The sequence below is a fragment of the Morchella importuna genome (genome assembly GCF_003444635.1).
Source record: "Morchella importuna strain M04M26 chromosome Unknown Morimp01GS034, whole genome shotgun sequence".
In the NCBI taxonomy this organism is placed as follows: Eukaryota; Fungi; Ascomycota; class Pezizomycetes; order Pezizales; family Morchellaceae; genus Morchella; species Morchella importuna.
Window position 1 is genome coordinate 490,001 of NW_025763431.1, and position 20,638 is coordinate 510,638.

Consider the following 20,638-nt stretch of genomic DNA (forward strand, 5'->3'; position numbering starts at 1 on the left):
CCCGCACTTATTGGTCAATCAGCTCACTGACCCATTTGCAAAGAGTCTGTTTCTAATTGTGTGCCCTTAGGCCATCTCCAATATAATAAAAAACAAACAAGTAGAAAAACAAACAAGCAGAATCATGATTTACCTAGATCTAGAGTAGAGCAACTTTTGATAAGAAAATAGATCGCAATAGACAAAGAATAAATACCAAATAAGGAAAGTGTCTAGCTGTTTTTATAGACGGGTGAGATAGCATGATCCTGCCCAGGTGAGGGAGCATGTCCTCGTGCCCATTTTTTTTTTTTTTTTTTTTAAATCATGTAGTTTTAATTAATTCTAGGTACAAAACTCTGCATGCAGTCTTAGACTATGGCATAAAAATACCTCTCCCCTACTGGAAAACCCAAATATCACAACCCCCAGAAGAAACAAAGGAAAAGTATGAAATGACAAAACAACTGCGCTGACGTACTGACTATCTGACTGCAAGGAAAACGACTGGTTCTGGCGGTCCGTGTCCGACATGATAGGAAATCCTGCTGGTTTTAAATAACCTGTTGCCCTTCGAGGGTCTTTTTGTGGGTGGGGGTCCGTAGTTATGGACGCGGTTTGCGGAGGCTAGGCGGTGGAGGGAGGCGAGCTGAGGGCACTTGATGTCTCAGATCCGGATAGGAGGGGGGAGATGTGTTCCTTTCTGGGGAAGTTTGTTTTGGTGGCGGTGATGAAGGCTCCTAGAGCTAGTGTGTTGGTGCGGTCACTCCAGATCTCCTCAAGGGTTTTAATTCCTGGGAGGAGTTGGGCGCGTTGGGTTGCTTTCGCTCGGCAGAGGAGGATGGCGTGTTCGGTGGTTTCAGGGGCTTCGCCGCATCTGTCGCACTTTTCGGAGAGGTGGAGGTTGAGCCAAGATTTGTGGCCTCTGAGGTAGCTTTTTTGGGCTCTCATTTGGTGGATTCGGGTAGCCGTGAATTTATGTAGGTCCATGAAAGGTTCAGGGCTTGTGGTGAGAGGGAAGGAGTAGTAGGGGGGTGTCGGAAAGTCTTGTGCCCAGTTATTCAGCATTTGATCTTTAGCTTGTTTTGGGAGGAGTTTGTGGTCGGTTCCGCCTGCGATTGGGTAGCGGAGGAGGGAGCAGAGGTGTTCGATGGGGAGGTAGGCCACTCCCTTCGTTGCCGTTGAGTTCCACTTTTTGGGTGGGTTGGGGCGACCGCGGAGGAGGCTTGTGTGGGAGGGGACCCTATCGGGGGTCAGGGTAGGGAAGGAGGGGTGGCAGCGGCCTGTCACTGGGTTGTTGAGAGGGTGGGCGAGTAGGACGCGGATGGCGAACTTTGTTTTCAGGTAGTGGATGTAGTTGATGAGTGGGGGGCAGTGTGCCTCGGCCCAGAGGACGCGTTGGTTGGTTGCCCTGAAGCAGCCGGTGGCCCATCTGAGGACTGAGTTCCAAAATTTATTCATTGCCTTGATGGAGCTGGTGGGTGTTAGGACGGATGCGCCGTATGTGAGCATTGGGCGAATGGCGAGTAGGGCGATTTTCCTGCAGTTAGATGAGGAGAGGCCTTTGCCGGGGGAGGAGAATCTTTGGAGGATCCCGAAGCTGGCTTGGGCGGAAGCTAGGCGGCGGATGAAGTGGGTGTTTGGGTTGAAGTTTGGGGATAGCCAGAATCCGACCCATCTGACTTGATGGCCTGGGTGGAAGATCTGGTTATCGAGGGTGATGGGGAGGGTGCAGGTTGGCGCCTTATCTTTGGGGGTTCGCCAGTGCATGAGTTCGGTTTTGGGGATTGAGAAGGTGGTGTTCTGGGCGGCCGTGATGGCTGTGATCGCCTTGAAGTGTTCCTCGAGTATGTGGATGTTTTGTTGGTAGCTGGGGGAGCCCACGGTTACCGCGAAGTCATCGACGTAGGATAAGGTAAGTCCTGAGGAGGGGTCGTGTAGGTGAAGGATGTTCATGTATATGACGAAGAGGAGGGGTGATATGGGGGAGCCTTGGGGGACGCCGACCTGGACCGGGGTTGGGATTCTTGGGGAGCCTTTGAAGAGGAGGGTGATGTGTCTGTCAGAGAGGAATGACAAGACCCAGTTGATGATGTATGGGGGGGTAGCTTTGGCCGCGAGCGTGGATGCAAGGGTGTGTTTGACGACGTTATCGAAGTCCCCCTTGATGTCGAGGAATAGGGTGGAGACTTTTAGCTTAGCGTGTTGCATGGCTTTGGTCTCATGGAGGAGGGTAGTGACCGCATCTGCTGTGGACAGGCCGGCTACTGATCCGCATTGGTGGGGGTGGATTAGGCCTACCGCTTTGGCGATAGACGCGAGGCGAAGGGTAACGATCTTCTCGAGTATTTTGGAGAAGGTTTGGAGGAGGACGATTATTCTGTAGGAGGTGGGGAGTGTGTAGTCGGCTTTGTTCGGTTTTGCTAGAATAACTCCGTTTGCCCTTTTGAGAGAGAGGGGGTGGTAGCCGCTTTTCAGGAGTGGGTTTAGGAGCGCTGGGATGATGTGTGGGTTGGCTTTATGGACCCCTTTCCATACTGAATAGGGGATGGTATCTGGGCCCGGGGCTGAGAGGTTGGAGCTGGGGAGGAGGGTGGTTCTTACTTCTTCGGGGGTGATGTCCGGGACGTGAGCGAAGTTGAGGGGGGGGGGGAGCCAGTGTCTGGTCTGGGCGGGAAAAATGCTTTGACGAGATTCTGGTTTAGTAGTGCGGGGGTGGGGGAGTTGGGGAGGGATGGGACCCTGTCTTCTGTTCTTGTTGCCATCCTTTTAAGTTTCCAGACATCGCTGGTGGCTGCATTGGACACGAAGGAGTTCCAGTGAGTGCGTTTTGCGTTTTTGATTGCATTGAAGTAGGCATTCTTCGCCGCTTTGACTTCGAAAGGGGACTGAGGCCTCTCCTGAAATCGCGGTGGACAGAGTGGTAGATTGTGCGGAGTTGGGTTATGTTGGGGTTCCACCATGGTTTCGACCATTTGGTGATTGTTTTGGAGGGGGTGTGTTTCTTTAGGGTATCTGTGAGTTCTTGCAGCGATTGTTCGAACCAAGCGTCGAGGCTTGCCGAAGGGTTGGGGCTGGGGACTGTGAAGTCCTGGAGGGCAGGTTGAAGGCTTGGCCAGTCTGTGAGCTTCCAGTTGGGGCCAATGATGGGTGTGAAGTCAGTGTTGGGGAGGGCGAAGGTGATGGCGATGGCCCTGTGGTCAGAGCCAGTGGCCTCGGGGAGGGGTTGCCATCTGCTGAACAGGGGGAGGGCTCTTGCGTTAGCGAAGGCGAGGTCGATTACTCCGTGTCTTTTCCGGGGGTCCGGGGAGTGACGGGTGTAGGTGCCTGGGTAGTTTAGGAGTGAGAAGTTGTTGGTTGTGGCGGAGTGGGTGTATGGCCCTGAGAGGCGAAGTTCCCCGTCGGAGAAGTTCCTCATGGGGTCTGCTGCAGGGGAGTGGATGTTGAAATCCCCCACTACGACGAGGGCGTTGGGGGTGTGGGTGAAGATTTCGATCGGGCTGATCGATCTCGAGGAGTTGGATACTTGTCTGTTGTAGATATTGGTTATCGTGAAGGTGGAGTGGGAGTTTGAGGAGGTTAGTAGGAAAAGGTTGACTGAGATGAGGTCTCCTCTATGGGAGGGGGTAGCTGTTGCTGAGTTGCGTTCGAGGAGGTGATTGGAGACGTAGGTGCAGGTGGATATCTTGTCTTCTGCGTTGGATGGGGAGGGGGAGTATGATGTGAATGAGGGGGCGTTGAGGGACTTTCCTTTGAATAAGGGGGGTTCTTGAATCGCGATGACGTGGGCTTTCGAGACTGCGAGGGAGGAGAAGAGGGAGATGAAGACACTATTGCTCCCAGCGCAATTGTGTTGTATGATGCGTAGAAATGGTGTTGGGGGACTACTAATGTCTCCTAACATTTTAGGCGTTGTTGAGGTCCATCTCCATCACTGAGGTCTGGGGAATCTCTGTGACTTCTTCGTCGGGGTGGGTGGATGGGGAGCCGATGGGGGAGAAGATGCGGCCTCCGTGTAACGGGGGCAGCCTATCTATGTATCGCTAGAATCCAATAGAATAGATGCGGCCGTGCAAGATAGAAATCAGGTGCAGATTTATTCAAAGATACTATCGCTAGAACTCAATAATCTTTAAGGGCTCTGCTACCGATAATGGTCTACTCGAAGATGAGGATCTGGTCCGTTGGGCGGGAATGATCCTGAGTACTTATACTCCAAAGGATTCTATTCTCTGCTCCTACTTCCTTACTAAGTTCCGGTGCTGCCTCCTAGTGGAAGGGAAGCAATACCATCGCTACCCCGCTTCTCTCTAAGCGTCAGCGAGTGCTTCCGATTCCGAAGGCAACCACCCTTAGTCAAAGCCTTTGTAACACCTGCAGCCTTTGTTGCCACACAACTAGGGGCCTGCATGAATGAGCTGTCGCTCAGGTGTAAGCTTAATCATTGCTGTAGAGCTTCCGCTTATTGTAGACTTCCCAGGCATAGTCTCTTCCACTGCTGGCGGACTTTCCAATGCTCAGAGGATGTGGAGGATCGCTGAGCACTCAGAGCTTCACTCTGGCTAGCCTTCTAATCATTGGCGAGGCACAGACTCGTCAGTCGTTGCTCCCATGAGTAGATCCTCTTCCTAGCGCGCAGAATGTAGTTACTCTGACAGTTGGTAGCTAACCACACTGCCGGTACTTGCATGTCACTGTGCAACTGGCTTCTAACAATAACTCTCAGCATGTAACCGGGCCCTGTGTGTACTCATACACCAGACAGTTGAAATGGCTCCGTTACACTCCGTCTCTCATGCCGTTATTGGCCGAGTCTTGTTTCTGGAGGGCGAGTCTGTGTGGGCAGGAGGACACGAAGGCTGGGTGGGGACCTCCGCAGTTAGAGCATTTGGACTGGGAGACGTCGCAGCAGTCCATTGTTGATGTGTTGTATCCCTGGCAGCTGGGGACGGGGCAGCGGTGTTCCGCTTTGGTGTGGGAGAGCGTGCAGTAAGGGCAAGTTGGGAGCTCTTGTTTGCAGCCTTTAATGACGTGGCCGAACTTGTAGCAGTGGGAGCATTGGGTTCCTGCTGAGGCTGACCACATGATGGCGCATCGGCGGGGGCGGGAGAAGAGGCGTATGGTTGTACCGATGATACCGGCTTCAGAGCGGGAGACACTGATAACGATGGTGGAGGAGGTTTTGGCGTTGCGAGTTGAGTCGTCGGCGACGAGGAATCTGCATGATGAGGGAGTAATGCCTGTGGCTAGGCGGACGGCTTCAGGGAAGGTAGCTTGCAGCGTGGGTTTATCCCGGATGCTATATAGGGGGACTCCGTGTACTGCGACATCGATGGTGTCTGGTGCGGGGCGGAAGGAGGTGTAGGGGTTGTCGGGGGTGGGGATCTTTTGGTTGAGTATGGCGGTGAGGCTGTCGTAGAAGGGGGCGAAGGTGGTGTTCGGGACTGTTGGGGCAGCAAGGACGGTTACAGTTCCTTTGGCATTGACGGTGACCGAGAGGGCGGTGGCTGGGGCGACGAGGCCTTGTCTTGCTAGGAATTGTCCGAAGAGGACGGGGAGTTCAGCTGTTAGGCGGTCGGAGTCGGGGACGAGTGTGGGTGTGGCTTTAGTGGCGAAAAAGCGGCGTTTGTAGGTCGGGAGGGGCGTGTCCTTGGGGGGGATCCTGTAGCTTTTCCGTTCCTATTTCCGCGTCGTCTTTGTGGCCTGGCTGGTTGTGTGGGAGGGGTTATCGCTGATTTAGCGGCATCGGCGTAGGAAGAGGGCCTGAGGTTGGGGGGGGCAGGGTGGGGGGTGGTGGTTGCTCTTGGGGTTGGGGGGGGAGCAGGGGGAGCGGTGGGGGCCGGGGTATTGCGGAGTTGGGAGTTGATGCTGTCGAGGCGGTTGAGAATGCGGGGGTCGGGGGAGCGCTGGTGGCGGCGGACCTCCTCTTGGAGGTCCTCATGGTCCTGTTGGAGGGAGGCGATATCGCCTGCCATGGTTGCGTTTTGTTTGGCGATGCCGGACAGGAGGGTGATGACGAGTCTGGTTTCGTCCGAGGTGTTGGGGTTGGCCAGGATGGCAATGGTGAGGGCGGAGAGGGCGGTATTGTTGGCTACGCCTACAAGTTCTTGGTCGATATTGCCAATTCCAAGGGCGTCCAGGGCCTTGGTCATGTCAGGGGTGGGGCTTGGCATTTTGAAGCCTGAGTTTTACAGAGTTTTTGGTGGGGAATGTTGGTTGCCACGCAAGGTTTTGGTGGTTATTTTCAAAAAATAAATAAATAGCGGAAGAGAAGGATGATGTCCTCGTGCCCAGCCTTCTTGTAAAGTATATTTCTTGGCACCAAGTGAATGGGCACGAGATAGGACTCTGCGGGCCGGGTGAGACAGCATAAGATTCTTACTCTACAGTCAATCTCAAATATACGCCGGAGTGATGTATGGTACGCAGGGAGTTGATTGACTGCCATTGTACCTCTTGTCGTCTTTACCCTGGTTGGTTATTCGCCATTGACCCAGAAATACTCTATTTCCCGTTGAGGAGGGTGTGTGTGGAACGGTTTTCATCACCTTGCAGGACAATTGCTTTGTGCTCAAATGTCTTGCGTGCATGACTTTTTCGATGGATGCACCCCCGCAAATGCAGCCATAAGCTATCTGAGACACACGACATTCGTGTGGGGCATCTCTTGAGCTTTTCGGAGATCTAACGGGAGGGGTGCGATTAAGGTGATTTCGAGATTTCTTTTTTTTCTCTATTTTCTTTTTTTGAGATTCAGACAATTACCTCCGTTACCTTTCACTATGAAGAATATTAGGGATAATATATATCAGTGCGTATACAGTACCGTATGTATGTGTATTTGCACCGATATCCGGCACAAGTGTCTACATCGTAGTAGCTAATTATAGCGCCGAAATATCTGGTGTCTGTATCAAACAAACGCCAGTGAAAACAAAGCCAACAAAAGAAATACTATACAGATATCCCTTCTTTTATCTTCTCATGCAGTTCATCCACCCATTGCCAACATAAAAATTTCCAGTTAAGTTCCCTTCTCCAAAACAAGCCATACCCGGTCCCCTCTCCATCTTCACCTTCAGCCATTAGTGCCCCTGTCTTCGGAACCTTCTGTCCAAATACAACAACCCCAACTCTGCTATGAAGCAGAGCCATGGCACACATAACGCATGGTTCATGGGAGAGGTATACATGCATATTATGACATAGATACCCCTCTCCATTTTCTCCATTTTCTTCATTCTCCGCAGTCTCCGCAGTCTCCACCAACTCAAATGGAGTTATAGTAGTAGTAGTGGTTGTAGTTTTGGCCTCAAAGTATACTCTCTCAAGCTCCGTCAAGGGTCTACATGGGTTGTTTGGCATGACCTCCTCACCTGTTTCAAGTCTTTTCTGTGCAACCATAGCAACAGCTCTCATCACTGCATGATTCAGCGGGTTTCCCCACTCTTTATCACCCTTACACCTTCCATCTCCAGCTGCAGCCACAACTTCCCCCGTCTCTGGATTAACAATAACGCACCCAAAAGGCTCACCAATATCCAGATCTGCAACTGCAGCTCCAGCGCTTCGGGCAAGCTGTATATACTCACCCGCCCTCCCAAGCTTATTTGCCGCGTTCTCTACAATCGCCGGATGCGGCCCGTAGGGGTTCCCGCGCTTGTACACTGTCGGCCAGTATTTCTCTGACCACTCCTGCGCCTGTGCGGCCGAGATGGGCTGGCATGATGGGACAGGGATAATACTGATTTGCGGGCCCTCTGCCCCGTCTTCCGTGAACACAGGAAGTGCGGACAAGAACGATTGTAGCCCGGGAAGGGCTATGGCCTCGGTAGGGCAGACGAGCATGTACATAACAGCCGATTTTGTTGTGGCAATAGGCGGGATCTTCTCGGCCACTGAAACAGGAAGAAACGAAGGCTTTACAAGGCGGCGGAGGTGCTGCAGCGGGTGGGACTCGGGGAGTAATTCACGGAGAGAATTAAGGACGGAGTTGACTGATTTTGCAGGTATAGGTAGGATATAAATTTCGGCTTTCAATAAGCAGTGAGGTTACTACATAGATCTTGAATGGAAGGTTATTGAGAAGGGTTGGTACTGGTTTGGACAGCTGCCTTCAATTCGTCTAGAGTTCGGAGAGGGGCAAGCTTTCCGGTAGGAATTTGAACATCCTGTGTGGTTTTATGGATATAGAAAGGTTTATTGTTAACCTCGTATGGGTGGGGTACATGCTCTAGGGGGATCTGGGAAGACATGATTTGCTGTCGTTGAAGGCGCTGAACGAGTGACTTTCTGCGGTCAAGACGAATGTCGTCAATTCTTTCTAGATAAGTGGTGGGGTACTTTATTTTTCTGGGGTTAGGGTTTTGTGGAGTCTTATCAATAGCAGGGACACACGTGCCAGGGCTCAGGGGTAGAAAAAGAAAACGGCACCTTCCGGAGGTATAACTTGAAGCCCGAGGCCTAGCAGGCTGTAGGAGGGTTGAAGTTTTGCTTGGACGTAGTGTAATTGAGGCATAACGCATAGATACATGTATGTGCTTTCTGCCTCCAAGTACCGTCGAGTGTGAGCGTTTGAAGAAGGTAGACCTTCAGTTAACTCTATTTTCCATTCGGCGCCAGTTTATCCGCGCGCCAAGTCTATTACACTGCCGCACTAGTAGAGGGTTAGGGTTAGCCTGCCTTCAAGACACCTGGCTGATTTGGGCCAACTTTAGTACTACTGATTAAGAGTTCTCATCTCGTCCTCCCACCCTATTCAATAATTCTCTCCCCCCTCTCATAAACGCCTCCAGCTTCTCAAACAAAACTGGAGTAGCTTCACGCCTAAGTCAGCAGGCAGCAGCGCCCCTGTAATTCCTGATTTTAGAGCACTGCATTTGTTTACTTAGCTTCCCCTACACCCACGACTATGCGCCAATTAAATCCTCTCGGTTCGTCCTCGGCCGGTGTACTTCTCGTCTCATTCCTCTCTCTCGTCCAGATTTCCAAAGCTGTCAAACACGGGGATTTCAAAACATGCGCGCAGTCCGGCTTCTGCAAGCGTAATCGAGCTCTCGCCGACCAAGCTACTGCTGCTGGGGCCTCCCGAACATCACCATACGAGCTAGATGCGAACACCGTGGCTCTTAAGGACGGCGTTCTTACAGCTACCATTCTGAAGAATATTGGTGAGGAGAACGTGGAGCTTCCTCTCGTCTTCTCGTTCTTGGACAATGGCGTTGCGAGAGTTACGATTGATGAGGCAAAGCGAATGACTGGCCAGATTGAGCTCAGACATGGGAGTACAGCAAAGAAGGAGCGCTATAACGAGGCGGCCAAGTGGGCGCTGGTAGGAGGGGAGAATTTCCATAAAGATGCTATCATTAAGACAGAAGACGGGGTCACTAGTGTTGCATACGGCCCTGCAGGTTACCAGGTGAAGATCACACATAAACCATTTAGCGTGAAGTTCCTGAAAGATGGTGAAGCCCATGTGGTGCTGAATGAGAGGAGCTTTATGAATATAGAGCATTGGAGGCCAAAGCCGGAGGATAGCGATGGTAACAAAGGTGATGATACATGGTGGGAAGAGGCTTTTGGAGGAAATACCGACAGCAAACCCAGAGGTACCAAGCCCCCAATCAAATAGCCAGCAGTCAATCACTAAATCCTGAAAAGGTCCTGAATCTGTTGCTATGGACATTACGTTCCCCGGTTATGACCACGTCTATGGTATTCCTGAGCATGCTAGTAGTCTATCGCTCAAGGAGACTCGTGGTGGCGAGGGCAATTATAACGAGCCATACCGCCTTTATAACGCGGACGTATTTGAGTACGAAATTGATTCTCCTATGACCCTTTATGGTTCTATCCCATTTATGCAGGCTCAGAAGAAGGGATCTACAGTTGGTGTCTTCTGGCTAAATGCTGCCGAAACCTGGATCGATATTGTCAAACAAAAGACCAATGTGAACGCGCTTTCGCCCGAAAGAGCAACTACACAGACACATTGGATGTCCGAAAGCGGACTTTTGGATATCTTTGTGCTTCCGGGCCCCAATTCATCCTGGTTGTACAAGCAATACGGCGACCTTACAGGTTTCACTGCGCTGCCAGCAGCTTTCTCAATTGCCTACCATCAATGCAGGTGGAACTATGTTTCTCAAGATGATGTCAAGGATGTTGACCGCAAGTTTGATAAATTCGATATTCCATATGATGTTATTTGGTTGGATATTGAGTACACCGACAGCAAGAAGTACTTTACTTGGGACCCTTTGACCTTCAAAGATCCTGAGACCATGCTCAAAACATTAGATAAACGGGAGAGAAAGGTAAGGCTGCTCTATCCGGAAGTTTAAGGCCTTTACTAACCAATATAGCTTGTGGCTATTATTGATCCCCACATCAAAAACGACAAGAACTATGCCATTGGCAATGAGCTTGTAAACAAAGGTTTTGGTGTCATGGATAAAACCGGTAAAAAAATCTATGAGGGCTGGTGTTGGCCTGGTTCTTCCCACTGGATTGACTGCTTCAACCCTGCCGCAAGGGCTTGGTGGAAGTCACTCTTTGACTTCAAAAAGTTCGTTGGCTCTATGCCAAATACATGGATCTGGAATGATATGAACGAGCCTTCTGTTTTCAACGGCCCAGAAACCACAATGCCAAAAGACAACATCCACTATGATAACTGGGAGCACAGAGACGTGCACAATTTGAACGGGATGACTTTCCACAATGCAACATATGAAGCCCTCAAGACCCGTCTTGGTCCCGGAAAAGAGCGAAGACCATTTGTGTTGACCAGGTCCTACTTCGCCGGCTCTCAGAGAACTGCAGCAATGTGGACTGGTGATAACCAGGCAGACTGGAGCCATCTTGCCCAGGCTTTCCCTATGCTACTTGCTCAAGGTATCGCCGGTATGCCCTTCGCTGGAGCTGACGTCGGCGGCTTCTTTGGAAACCCAAGCAAAGAGCTCCTAACCCGTTGGTACCAAGCCGGTGCCTTCTACCCCTTCTTCCGCGGCCACGCTCACATCGACGCTAAACGCCGAGAGCCATATCTCGCAGGAGAGCCCTACGTTTCCATAATCCGAGATGCCATCCGTCTTCGTTACTCTCTTCTCCCCACCTGGTATACCGCTTTCCATCGCGCCTCATGGGAAGGAATGCCAATTTTGCGTCCCCACTTTGTCATGTTCCCCGATGATGAGGCTGGTTTCGCGATTGACGACCAGTTCTACCTCGGTGACACCGGTATCCTCGTTAAACCCATTGTTTCCGAGGGTGTCACGGAGACATCAGTTTATGTTCCCGAGGAAAATATGGTGTACTACGATTACTTCGACTACACCATGTACAACGGCAAGGGCATCCGCTCTGTTCCTGCACCCCTGGGCTCCATTCCAATGCTGATGCGCAGCGGCCATATCATCCCGCGCAAGGATCGCCCACGTAGATCCTCTGGTTTGATGCGCTACGATCCATACACCCTCGTCGTGGCACTTGCTCCAGGAGGCGCTGGCGGTGTCCTCTATGTAGATGATGGCGAGACATATGACAACAAGGACGGCGCTTTCATTCACCGCTCATTCATATACAACCCGGGTGACAAGACACTCCGCTCAGGAAACTTGCACCCAGAGCCGGCAAAGGCTGCTAAGTATGTCAAGGAGATGAGGGACGTGCGGGTAGAGAGGGTTATTTTGGTTGGGGTAACAGATGAGTGGAAGGATAAGAAGACGGTGGAGGTGAAGCAGGGAAGTAAGACGTGGGATGCGGAAGTTAAATTTGTAGAGGGAAAGGAGGGCAGGGCGAGCCATGTGATTGTGAGGAACCCGAGAGTCGCAATCGTGAAAGATTGGACTATCAATTTTGCATAGGTTTGATTTTGTGGAAGTACTATGCTGTAAACTTATACCTAGGCGTCATGTATTGTAGCAGTAGCAGAATGAATTTTTGCAGTTGAGCTTTGGACCTGAATCGTGAATTTGCTGCGACGGATCTACCTACATCTGGCGCAATTGTAGAAATCTAAATTACTTGACCGAATCACCGTAACTCGCACACCAGGGGACCTTTATAGCACACTTCACAAATCACAAAGAGAGACTGTAAACACTTATATTTGATATTTATAAGCCCTCCGTCCCGATGCAGTCCGTCCCACCGCTATACAAATCCTCCCATTCTTTCTATATCCCGTGGCATTAAACCGCCACAACTGGAGGTGCCTCCCCCGTCGCGCCAGCGAACCTCCTCCGCTTCTCCAGCAGGGCCTCCTTTCGCTCGTTCAGGTACTTGATCTGGCGCTCTTCGACGTTCATGAGCCAGTAGCCGAAGGATCCGGTGATACCGGCGTAGAGTGGGTAGTGCCACAGCGTCTCCTTAGAAAAGTAAGGGCGCATCTCGATTCCAAGCTGCCACCAGCGGACGGCCGCGCCTGTTCTCCGGTTAGTCAATGTCTGCGTGGGCGGGCAGGCAGGTGAGGAGACGGAGCAGGGACGGGGGCAGTACCGAATGCAGCCCAACCGAGGATTTTTGACATTGTGTATATGGGTGTGAATGTGGTGGGGTTTTGGTGGTGGTCAGGAGGGTAATTGGAGAGGGGGGGGGGTCGAATTGAGGTTGAATACACCTTTGGGGTGAGGTGCGGTTGTGGTGATGACGGTGTCACGTGGTGGGCCGAGTGATGGGTCGTGGGGTGGGGTGGTGAGGATCCTTGTTCGCTTTGGGTTTGGGGGGGTTTTGCGGGTTGTGCTGGGGTAATTCTATTTTTGAGTGAGGCTTTTGGATAGATGGGGATGGACTCGAGATCCTCTGAACCACTAACTACATATAGAGTACTATAGAATTTACATGTACCTATCTACTTTTCAAGATATAGTAATAGATATAGCATTTTGGGTACGGGTTTGGAACAATAATTCGGCGATTAAAGCAGATTTACTTGAGATGTGGAAAACAAATAAATTTGCTGATACGGTCTAGAACGGGGGATTCTTGACCGGTGATTCAAGCTGGGGGTAAAGAATGTCAATAATGACAGATCTAATGACACACTAGGACTCGGGAAATTCATTTTGTAAAGATTGAGCTCCCTTGGAGTCAGTCCTCCGCAGCTTTCCCTTATCCCAGATGCGTTCCAAGATCATAATTGGTCTTATCCAACCATCAGAATATGATTCTCTGAAGTATACAGATTCTTTAAACCAGAGCTTGATTGAACCATCCTTAAAAATCGATTCTGGACAAAACAATCATTGGCCGTTTAAGACGACGATGCGGCTCTGTTAAGGCGCTAACGTTGGAGGAGGGGTTGAGCTCGCCTGGGATCCGAAGGTGGGGGTTTGGTAGTTGGATAGCTCTCGAGCTCCCACATTTAATTACTGAACTTTACTATCGATTCGATTTCAAAGCCTGCCTGTATCCGAGGAAACGTCGCTGCCCGTTTCCCTAGATCTAGAGTTTTCGAGTGCTACGGATAATACGTTTAGGTAATTGCAGGGTCCAGCTCACCTCTAAACATCAGCTATCTGCTTGGGGTTAATATAATCTACTATTTTAGTACAAACCGTCCATCTTACAACTCGAGAAATATAGTGATAATGGACCTAAACAGCGTCAACTCAGAGGCACCCAAAGACCCCGATATGTACTTCCGTCTCCTCTCATCCTCCTCAGGACCTCGACTGGGTCGTCTTGCGCTTAATAAAGTCACTATCGACACACCCTCGTTCATAGCCCCTGCATCCCGCGGTGCAGTACCTCACCTCTCTCATGACAACCTTAGAGATCATACAGACATCAAAGGGATATATGTCGCCCTCGAAGATTGTACGTACCTATTACATCCTCTCTCAGCCCTTCTTGCTGACTCTAGGTCCAAACAGTTGTCGAAAAGTACCCTCCTAATGTCCCAATCTACAATCAAGCCGCGGGAAGCCTCCGAAATTTCACATCCACACCTTCAGAGTCCCTTCTTATACTCTCTGGTCGACGTGTGCCCCCTGTCACCACCGCCGCCTCGAACACAGATCACTCACTGGCAATCCTGACCAGCGTTGGCTTCCGCATGCTCCCAATCGACGATTATGTTTCTGTCGTCTCCCGCCTGCGCCCGGACATCGTCCTCGGCCTCCCAGACATCCCCTCCAACACCCCCGGCAAACATCGTGGGCCCAAGATGGTATTCCGGACGGATCTATGGCTCCAACAGCTTCTGAATAAGACAATAGCAACAGCTGATTACACACCCCACATCTTTGCGCCTCTGTTACCGCTCGACTTCGAACAGCAATCGTATTATATCGAAACTCTCACGGATAAGATAGATAAGCTGTCCGGCCTCGCACTGTACGATAGCGCCCTTGCAACAGAGCTCCCAGAGGAGTTAGAAAAACTCCCACGGATGAGTGTGGACGACGCTGAAAGCCCGCACAAAGTACTGCAGCAAGTGCGCTGGGGCATTGACCTCTTTAATCTGGGTTTTATCACAACTGCTACCGATGCCGGAATTGCGCTAGATTTCGAGTTCCCGCGGCCTACAGCGGCGGGCGAAGAAATACGACCATTGGGCGTAGACCTATGGGGCAAGGAACATGCCACAGACCTTGGACCTCTAGGACAGGGCTGTAACTGCTATGCATGTAGAAGGCATCACAAGGCGTATGTGCAGCATCTTTTGGTTGCGAAGGAGATGACGGCTTGGGTACTGCTACAGATACATAATACAAAGGTTATTGACCAATTCTTCGCGGCTGTTCGGGGAAGTATCGAGCGTGGAAGCTTTGAAGAGGATGTGGCAATCTTTGGGAAGTTCTACGAGAGCGAAATGCCGGAAAGGAAGGGGCAGGGCCCTAGGTTTGTTTTCACATCTGTTTTCAGTGGTGGGTATGGACTAATAGAAGTGTAGGTTGAGAGGATATCAGTTCAAGAGCCAAGGTGGAACGGGAAAGAAAAATCCGAAAAGCTTCACTAAGCTTGGCGCTGCAGGTGTGCCAGCAGGTGATATGAGGGAAGAGCTAGATGAGGCGGTGGAGAGCGGAGTGAAAGAAGTAGCGAACGGGCTAGAGGGCGGATTTGCGGAAAGGTTGAGCTAGAGGGCCTTTCGTTTGCCCCGATTTGTGAATACTATATAGTTAATAAATTGACGGGGCTTTTTGGTATTCTATAAATTATGTTTATTTGTAATTGTGGGAGTTATAATCACGGTGAATCACTCGCGCAGATCAAGTCCACCCCCCATTTTTTCTTTTTTTTAATTCAAGGTATGCCTTACATATCTACGATACTATAAAAGAATATGACCTGAAAGAGTTTCGCTAAACCAACCTAATCATACATCTGGCCCTGACATGGGGGAGACAGATTAATTGGCCAAATAATGAGCGAGAGCTGAGATAGTTTAATATCATCATCACCACAATCATCTACAAGCGAGCCCACGGGTTACTACGCGGCACCATTCTTTATTGACCTGATCCATTACAGGCAATAGACAGGGATATACCGCGATGGCTATTGGTCTGCTGCGCGAAGCATCTTAGTCCATGAGCAATTATCCCTCTTGAATAACGCCGGGAATCCCCCCTCGTGGATCGAAACCCAAAATATTATATTCCCTAGAGATCTGTATCATTTAGTTGAGCTGCAATAAACTTTTGTACGCACTAGACTTCTCCTCGGGCGAGAGCAGGTCCCGCCCCGTTGTGTCAAATCAAATCACAAGATATCACTCGATACATTCAACATTCAAATTTGCAATATGATTGCGTGTACACTATATCCACTGACTTCTAGGGACAGAAACTTCATCCGCCATCCAGGATTCCCGTCCATCACAAATCCCACATTACATGAGTTAATCAAGAAAGGAATTAAACCCCAAAAGGCATAGCTACATGTACTTGCAAAAAGAACAAAGAACAACAAAACCCCAAATACGCCTTTCCTTTACGTCCTTTACAACTGCCCCGCCCAGGACAAAAACCAATGGTAAAATAAACAAATAAACAAATAAACAACAACAGAAATAACATGAATTTTAAGCAGCATCGCTCCCGAATCTCCTATCCAGTTGCTTTAGCACATCCCGAACACTGCTGACCTCAACTTGCGGGCACCTTCCATCACCACTCCGCACCATCAGCGGCCGCAGCAAACTTCCTAAGTCCGCTGTTGCTTCCTCGAACCCTCTATGCCTAGATAGCGCCTGGTAGGCCGCGCTGGCTGGTATAAAAGTCCCCTTTTCGTCGGTGGTGTCTTTAGGTGATTGCTTGTCGCCGCAACACCCGCCGCCACAGCACCCAGCAGGAGCGCCCGCGGGACGCGATTTGACTTTCGTGGCAACAGATTGACAGAAGAGAGTTGACATTGGGTCGTTCTTGCACTGGGCGCACCCACCAGGCGGACATCCACTTCCTGTGCTTTTAGTCATTGGTGGGTACAGAGGCATTGGCTTTTCTACGTTGTGTCCCTCAAGGCTTTGGTCTCCTCTTGGGGGTGTAAGATTTGACAACAGCGGAGGGAGCTTAGTGCTGTGGTGTTCTTCGGAATCCTCTTCGTCGTCATCCATGTTCATCATAGCATTCGCCGCGGCCTCGGCGCAAACACAATGTGTGCCATCTGAGCAGAATCCACACGGATCTGCTGGCATGTGTGAAATTACGGGGGAACCAGAGAAGGAAGGGGGGGGCGGGGGTGGTTTGGTCATATAGGTGAAGTCGGTTTCCAACTCATCTGGTGGGGTTAGTCCGACATTGCTGGATATTCGTGTGCGTTTAGGTGTGTTCTCGCTCGGAGACGTAGGGCGCTTCACCGGGTAGGCAGCCTCTACGGCCTCAGTGATGCATGCACAGTTGCCCTCCCTGGAGCAGCGCCCACAGCCAAGAGGATCCGGATTCTGAGGAAACTCGGAAGCGGCCTTATTCCTATTGCTTCTTCGGCGTATAGGAACAGAAGGTGCGGGTAGAGGAGCAGACCCAAGAATGTCTGATGGGGGAGACTTTTTATCACAAAGGATCCTATCTAAATCGTCTGTGCACGCGCAATTTGAGCTGCACGGGTTCTCGTGTGAAGATGGTGCCGGAGATGCAACCTGTACCGAATTGAAGCTTGCCACAGGAGCTGATGAATGCTGCTGTTGCTGTTGCTGTTCATTTGCCTTGACTTGCCGTAGCAATTCTAGCTCTTTTTGGAGACACTCAACCTTAGTTTTGTAGAGGTTGTTTTCTTTCGCAAGCTCGGCGTTGTTCATGGCGAGCTGGTTGACCTGTTCTTGGTACTCAGTTATCTGTGTTGAAGTTTCAAGCTCGACTTCTTTGAGCTTATCCTCAAGTTCGTTCACACGCGCGGCACGGCGCTCGCGGAAGGCTCGTTGAGCTGCTCGATTTTGCGCCTTTCTTTTCTATTAAAAAGAATATGAGCCCTAGTTCAAAGATATAAAAGGTATATTTAAGAACTTACTGTTGGCGGAGTATCTGTTGCGGGCTTTCGTCCAGGCTTTTGAAACACAAGATGTCAATAATCGATACTCCATAATTTTTGAAGGGGCAACCAACCTTTGGCCGTGGTGGCACAATCCACTCCTTGTGTGTAACCACACCGGCTGGGCTTGGAGTATCATGGCTCATCACACTTACAGCTCTAGGAGCAAGAGTTGGCGGGCCCGGACTACAGGCAGACATTGGCGAAGAAATCGCTGCATATGTATGGACAATTAGACCAAGTATGTCTCGGGATACCGAGTGATAGATCGGTGTTTAAGAGCGGAACTCACCGACTGGGGACTGAGAATCACCGGACATGGCGAATCAACACCAGCAGCAGCGCGAATAACGAGGAAGTGGCAAAGTCAGGTCGAGGGGGAATCATCAGATCAAAAGTGCGAGCCGGGGGGCTTTTGAGAGAGAGACCGCCTGTCTACCCTGGCGACAATGGGAAGGCTGTCTGTCGGATACCGTCGTGGGGTTGTGCTGCTGCTGCCGCGACGCTCTCAACTAATCAGATCCGGATGGATTGGATTAGATGGTCTGATAAAAATTCTGCACTTGAGCTAGAGTGAATGCGGTAGGGGATCCGCCAAAAGCTTCCAGAGGAGGACTGGTGCAGCAGGGGAAACAAGAAAAAAAAATCTGATAAGAGGTCTTGGGATGCGAGAGGTCGGGGTTATCTTATCCGATCGTCCGATGCCCCCTCGATTGACTACGCGTTTGACTCCTCGCGCATTCGTTTATGATCCTGGAGCAAAGCAGGGTGGGGATTACTCCCTCATGCCCTTTTTATTGATCCATTATACGGTACTGTATGTACCTACATATACATTTGAGTGAGTGAGCAGCTATATCATTAGATGAGTGATCAGCCACACAAGCGATCACTCGACACTCAAAGCATCTTGTTCTGGGGATGGATTCTTAAAATGAGATATATAGAAGAAGATAACAAAAGGCCTAGCCAACGATGATTTATCAGCCGACGGAATAGTGACCAGGAGGCGCAAATATCCATATCCTTGCGATTCCTACTCAAATTCGGCGAAAATCTCCCTAATTAGGGTGAAGCAGTATACGTAATTTGGAGACCACTCTGGACGGAAATACATGTAGATCCTATCAGATACATGTATGTATTTACAGGCTACATTACATTAACGTAAAGAGGGAACGAAGACAAGAAAAATAACAGGAGAATCACAGCATGATGAGACCAATCCCGCTTCCATTCTCTTCATCGATATCATTATTCTCATCAATACCACCTCTGATATATGCGGTTCGCCAGTTAAACAGATAATAATGAAGTTGCCCATCGCCTGCAGTAAATTTTTGATCATTCAAGAACAAGTTATTATCAAGCAGTGTAAGAGCATTAAAGACGTCAAATTTCAACTGATACGAGCTGTTAGAAATATCAGGATACAATGGATGGAATCGACGCAAACCCTATTGGCAATTATAAGCGCATCGTTTATCAGCGCGTTCAACCGTATCTTCATTTCTTTCTTAGACTCTTTAGGGGTGACTTCAGTGGCATAGTAGGAAAGATAAGCCGCGCAAATCTTCTTATGCTTGCTGCTACTGGATATCACTGAAGTCTCAAGCGCATAGAACGAAAAGAAATCCGTTATGCGTCCTTCATCCTGCCATGCAATTAGCACCCACCCACAGAGGCCGTACCGCAACCGGAGATCAATCAACCTCCACAACATAAGTATAAACGACTCTCTCCTCAGAATCACTAGCCTCTTTGTGTAGCAGCCAATGCTCGGCTTCATTTATGTCGAATTCTGGTGCCATATCAAACTTTTCAAGATATCTCTTGAGTAGGTTGTGAGTGGCATTTAAATCCCTTGGTTCCATCTCTCTCAGTCCCTTGATACTTGTCCTCGACGGCAATCTAAATTTTGCAGTCTGCCTCGTCTGCGTGCTGCCATGAGGTAAAGAGCTAAACCCGACCTCATACAACTTTAGCCAATTCAAATACCTGTGAAAATACCTACAGGTACTGACTGGGCTGGGCAGCACGATCCCAGTGGTATAAACTGCGTTCCAACATTTCTCTACATCACAACGTCTTGCGATCTCTCCAATAAGGACGGGGGCTAGACGTTTCGACCGCAGCTTCTTGTGTATACATAAGAAGTTGATTTCAGAGCACCGAATAGTATTTTTACGTACTCTCAGGCTCGCCGGCACACCTGAGATGAAGGCGACGAGTTTCCGAGATGCGGTAACTCGTACACCGGCATACCACTCGGGAATCCAGCCAGGAGGTTTAAGGGCCCAGCTCAAAAAGGATATAGAGTAGTTGAAGCGGAACATAGCCTCATTGTCTTCTACGTAATGGGCTTTGAGAAGCTCATAGATCTCATCCAGCTTGGAACGGTGTCAGGAAAGCACTCAGGGATTCTGGAGGAGCTTCTCACATGCTTCGGGTCATTGAGATCCATGGTGACCCATTCAAATCCATCCAGAAGCTCAACCCCATGAGGTGGAACCACTTCTGGGTTTGTGTCCCGCACTGGACCATCTGGCTTTAAAGCCCCCTCTTCGTCTTTCCCTCCCTCCCCATTAGTCCACTCCTCTAGACAATAAGCTCGAGGGAGGGACCCACCAAATCTCGCAATTGGCTGGGTGTTCCAGAATTTATAACTCTCCATGTCCTTCTTCCCACCAGTCAATTTGTCTTCCAATTTCATTAGCCGCAACATTTCATCGACTTGAGCTCTCTCCAGACTCGGATTCTTCTCCAATATCCGGTCTATTGCCATAGTATCCTCAGTTGGTACAAGGGAGGAAACGGTATTAGCTGTCTGGTGGCTACCACTGCCGTTCTGCTCAATAATAGGAACTCTCTTCTTTTTCGACCTTTGCTTCTTCTTTCTGCTGCCTCCTGGTGTCTCGATAATACCGTATTGTGACATCTCTTCGAACCTATCCCCGTTTGAGTCATCTTGTGGAGGGAAAGAGGAGATAGCCGGATCAATCGTCTTAGACTCTTTCGGCATGGTTGGAGAAGCCGCGGGATGGATGGTGTAATGATATTCAGGGCGCGGGTTCATGATGACGATGCAGGTGGTTACATCAAGCGAGGGTGGGGCTCATTTGATAGCAAGGGTCTACTAAGTCAAACGTGCATGCCCGAGCATACATACATGTAGGTAAATGTATTT

At 50.1% G+C, this 20,638-nt stretch overlaps 7 protein-coding genes across 7 annotated transcripts; 2 read left to right on the forward strand and 5 right to left on the reverse strand.

Moving 5' to 3' along the window:
* Window positions 1-606: 606 nt before the first annotated feature.
* Window positions 607-3,397, reverse strand: LAJ45_09214 (uncharacterized protein; the record flags this gene model as incomplete). The annotated part of the gene is made up of 2 exons (XM_046118759.1): window positions 607-2,662; window positions 2,721-3,397. 2 exons carry the CDS (start codon window positions 3,395-3,397, stop codon window positions 607-609), a joined length of 2,733 nt encoding a protein of 910 aa, XP_045968144.1.
* A 3,536-nt stretch (window positions 3,398-6,933) lies between these two features.
* On the reverse strand, window positions 6,934-8,234 carry LAJ45_09215 (uncharacterized protein; the record flags this gene model as incomplete). Its single annotated transcript, XM_046118760.1, has 2 exons — window positions 6,934-8,012; window positions 8,078-8,234. The coding sequence occupies 2 exons, from the start codon at window positions 8,232-8,234 to the stop codon at window positions 6,934-6,936; spliced, it is 1,236 nt and encodes a 411-aa protein (XP_045968145.1).
* Window positions 8,235-8,890: 656 nt separating this feature from the next.
* Window positions 8,891-11,846, forward strand: LAJ45_09216 (uncharacterized protein; the record flags this gene model as incomplete). The annotated part of the gene is made up of 3 exons (XM_046118761.1): window positions 8,891-9,587; window positions 9,640-10,295; window positions 10,344-11,846. The coding sequence occupies 3 exons, from the start codon at window positions 8,891-8,893 to the stop codon at window positions 11,844-11,846; spliced, it is 2,856 nt and encodes a 951-aa protein (XP_045968146.1).
* Window positions 11,847-12,173: 327 nt separating this feature from the next.
* LAJ45_09217 (uncharacterized protein) lies at window positions 12,174-12,511 on the reverse strand (the record flags this gene model as incomplete). Its single annotated transcript, XM_046118762.1, has 2 exons — window positions 12,174-12,406; window positions 12,481-12,511. The coding sequence occupies 2 exons, from the start codon at window positions 12,509-12,511 to the stop codon at window positions 12,174-12,176; spliced, it is 264 nt and encodes an 87-aa protein (XP_045968147.1).
* Window positions 12,512-13,101: 590 nt separating this feature from the next.
* Window positions 13,102-15,065, forward strand: LAJ45_09218 (uncharacterized protein; the record flags this gene model as incomplete). The annotated part of the gene is made up of 5 exons (XM_046118763.1): window positions 13,102-13,157; window positions 13,383-13,460; window positions 13,532-13,800; window positions 13,857-14,826; window positions 14,879-15,065. The coding sequence occupies 5 exons, from the start codon at window positions 13,102-13,104 to the stop codon at window positions 15,063-15,065; spliced, it is 1,560 nt and encodes a 519-aa protein (XP_045968148.1).
* Window positions 15,066-16,009: 944 nt separating this feature from the next.
* LAJ45_09219 (uncharacterized protein) lies at window positions 16,010-17,771 on the reverse strand (the record flags this gene model as incomplete). Its single annotated transcript, XM_046118764.1, has 4 exons — window positions 16,010-17,371; window positions 17,431-17,466; window positions 17,526-17,665; window positions 17,744-17,771. 4 exons carry the CDS (start codon window positions 17,769-17,771, stop codon window positions 16,010-16,012), a joined length of 1,566 nt encoding a protein of 521 aa, XP_045968149.1.
* Window positions 17,772-18,656: 885 nt separating this feature from the next.
* Window positions 18,657-20,527, reverse strand: LAJ45_09220 (uncharacterized protein; the record flags this gene model as incomplete). Its single annotated transcript, XM_046118765.1, has 5 exons — window positions 18,657-18,854; window positions 18,908-19,105; window positions 19,164-19,841; window positions 19,892-20,019; window positions 20,080-20,527. The coding sequence occupies 5 exons, from the start codon at window positions 20,525-20,527 to the stop codon at window positions 18,657-18,659; spliced, it is 1,650 nt and encodes a 549-aa protein (XP_045968150.1).
* Between the last annotated feature and the right edge of the window lie 111 nt (window positions 20,528-20,638).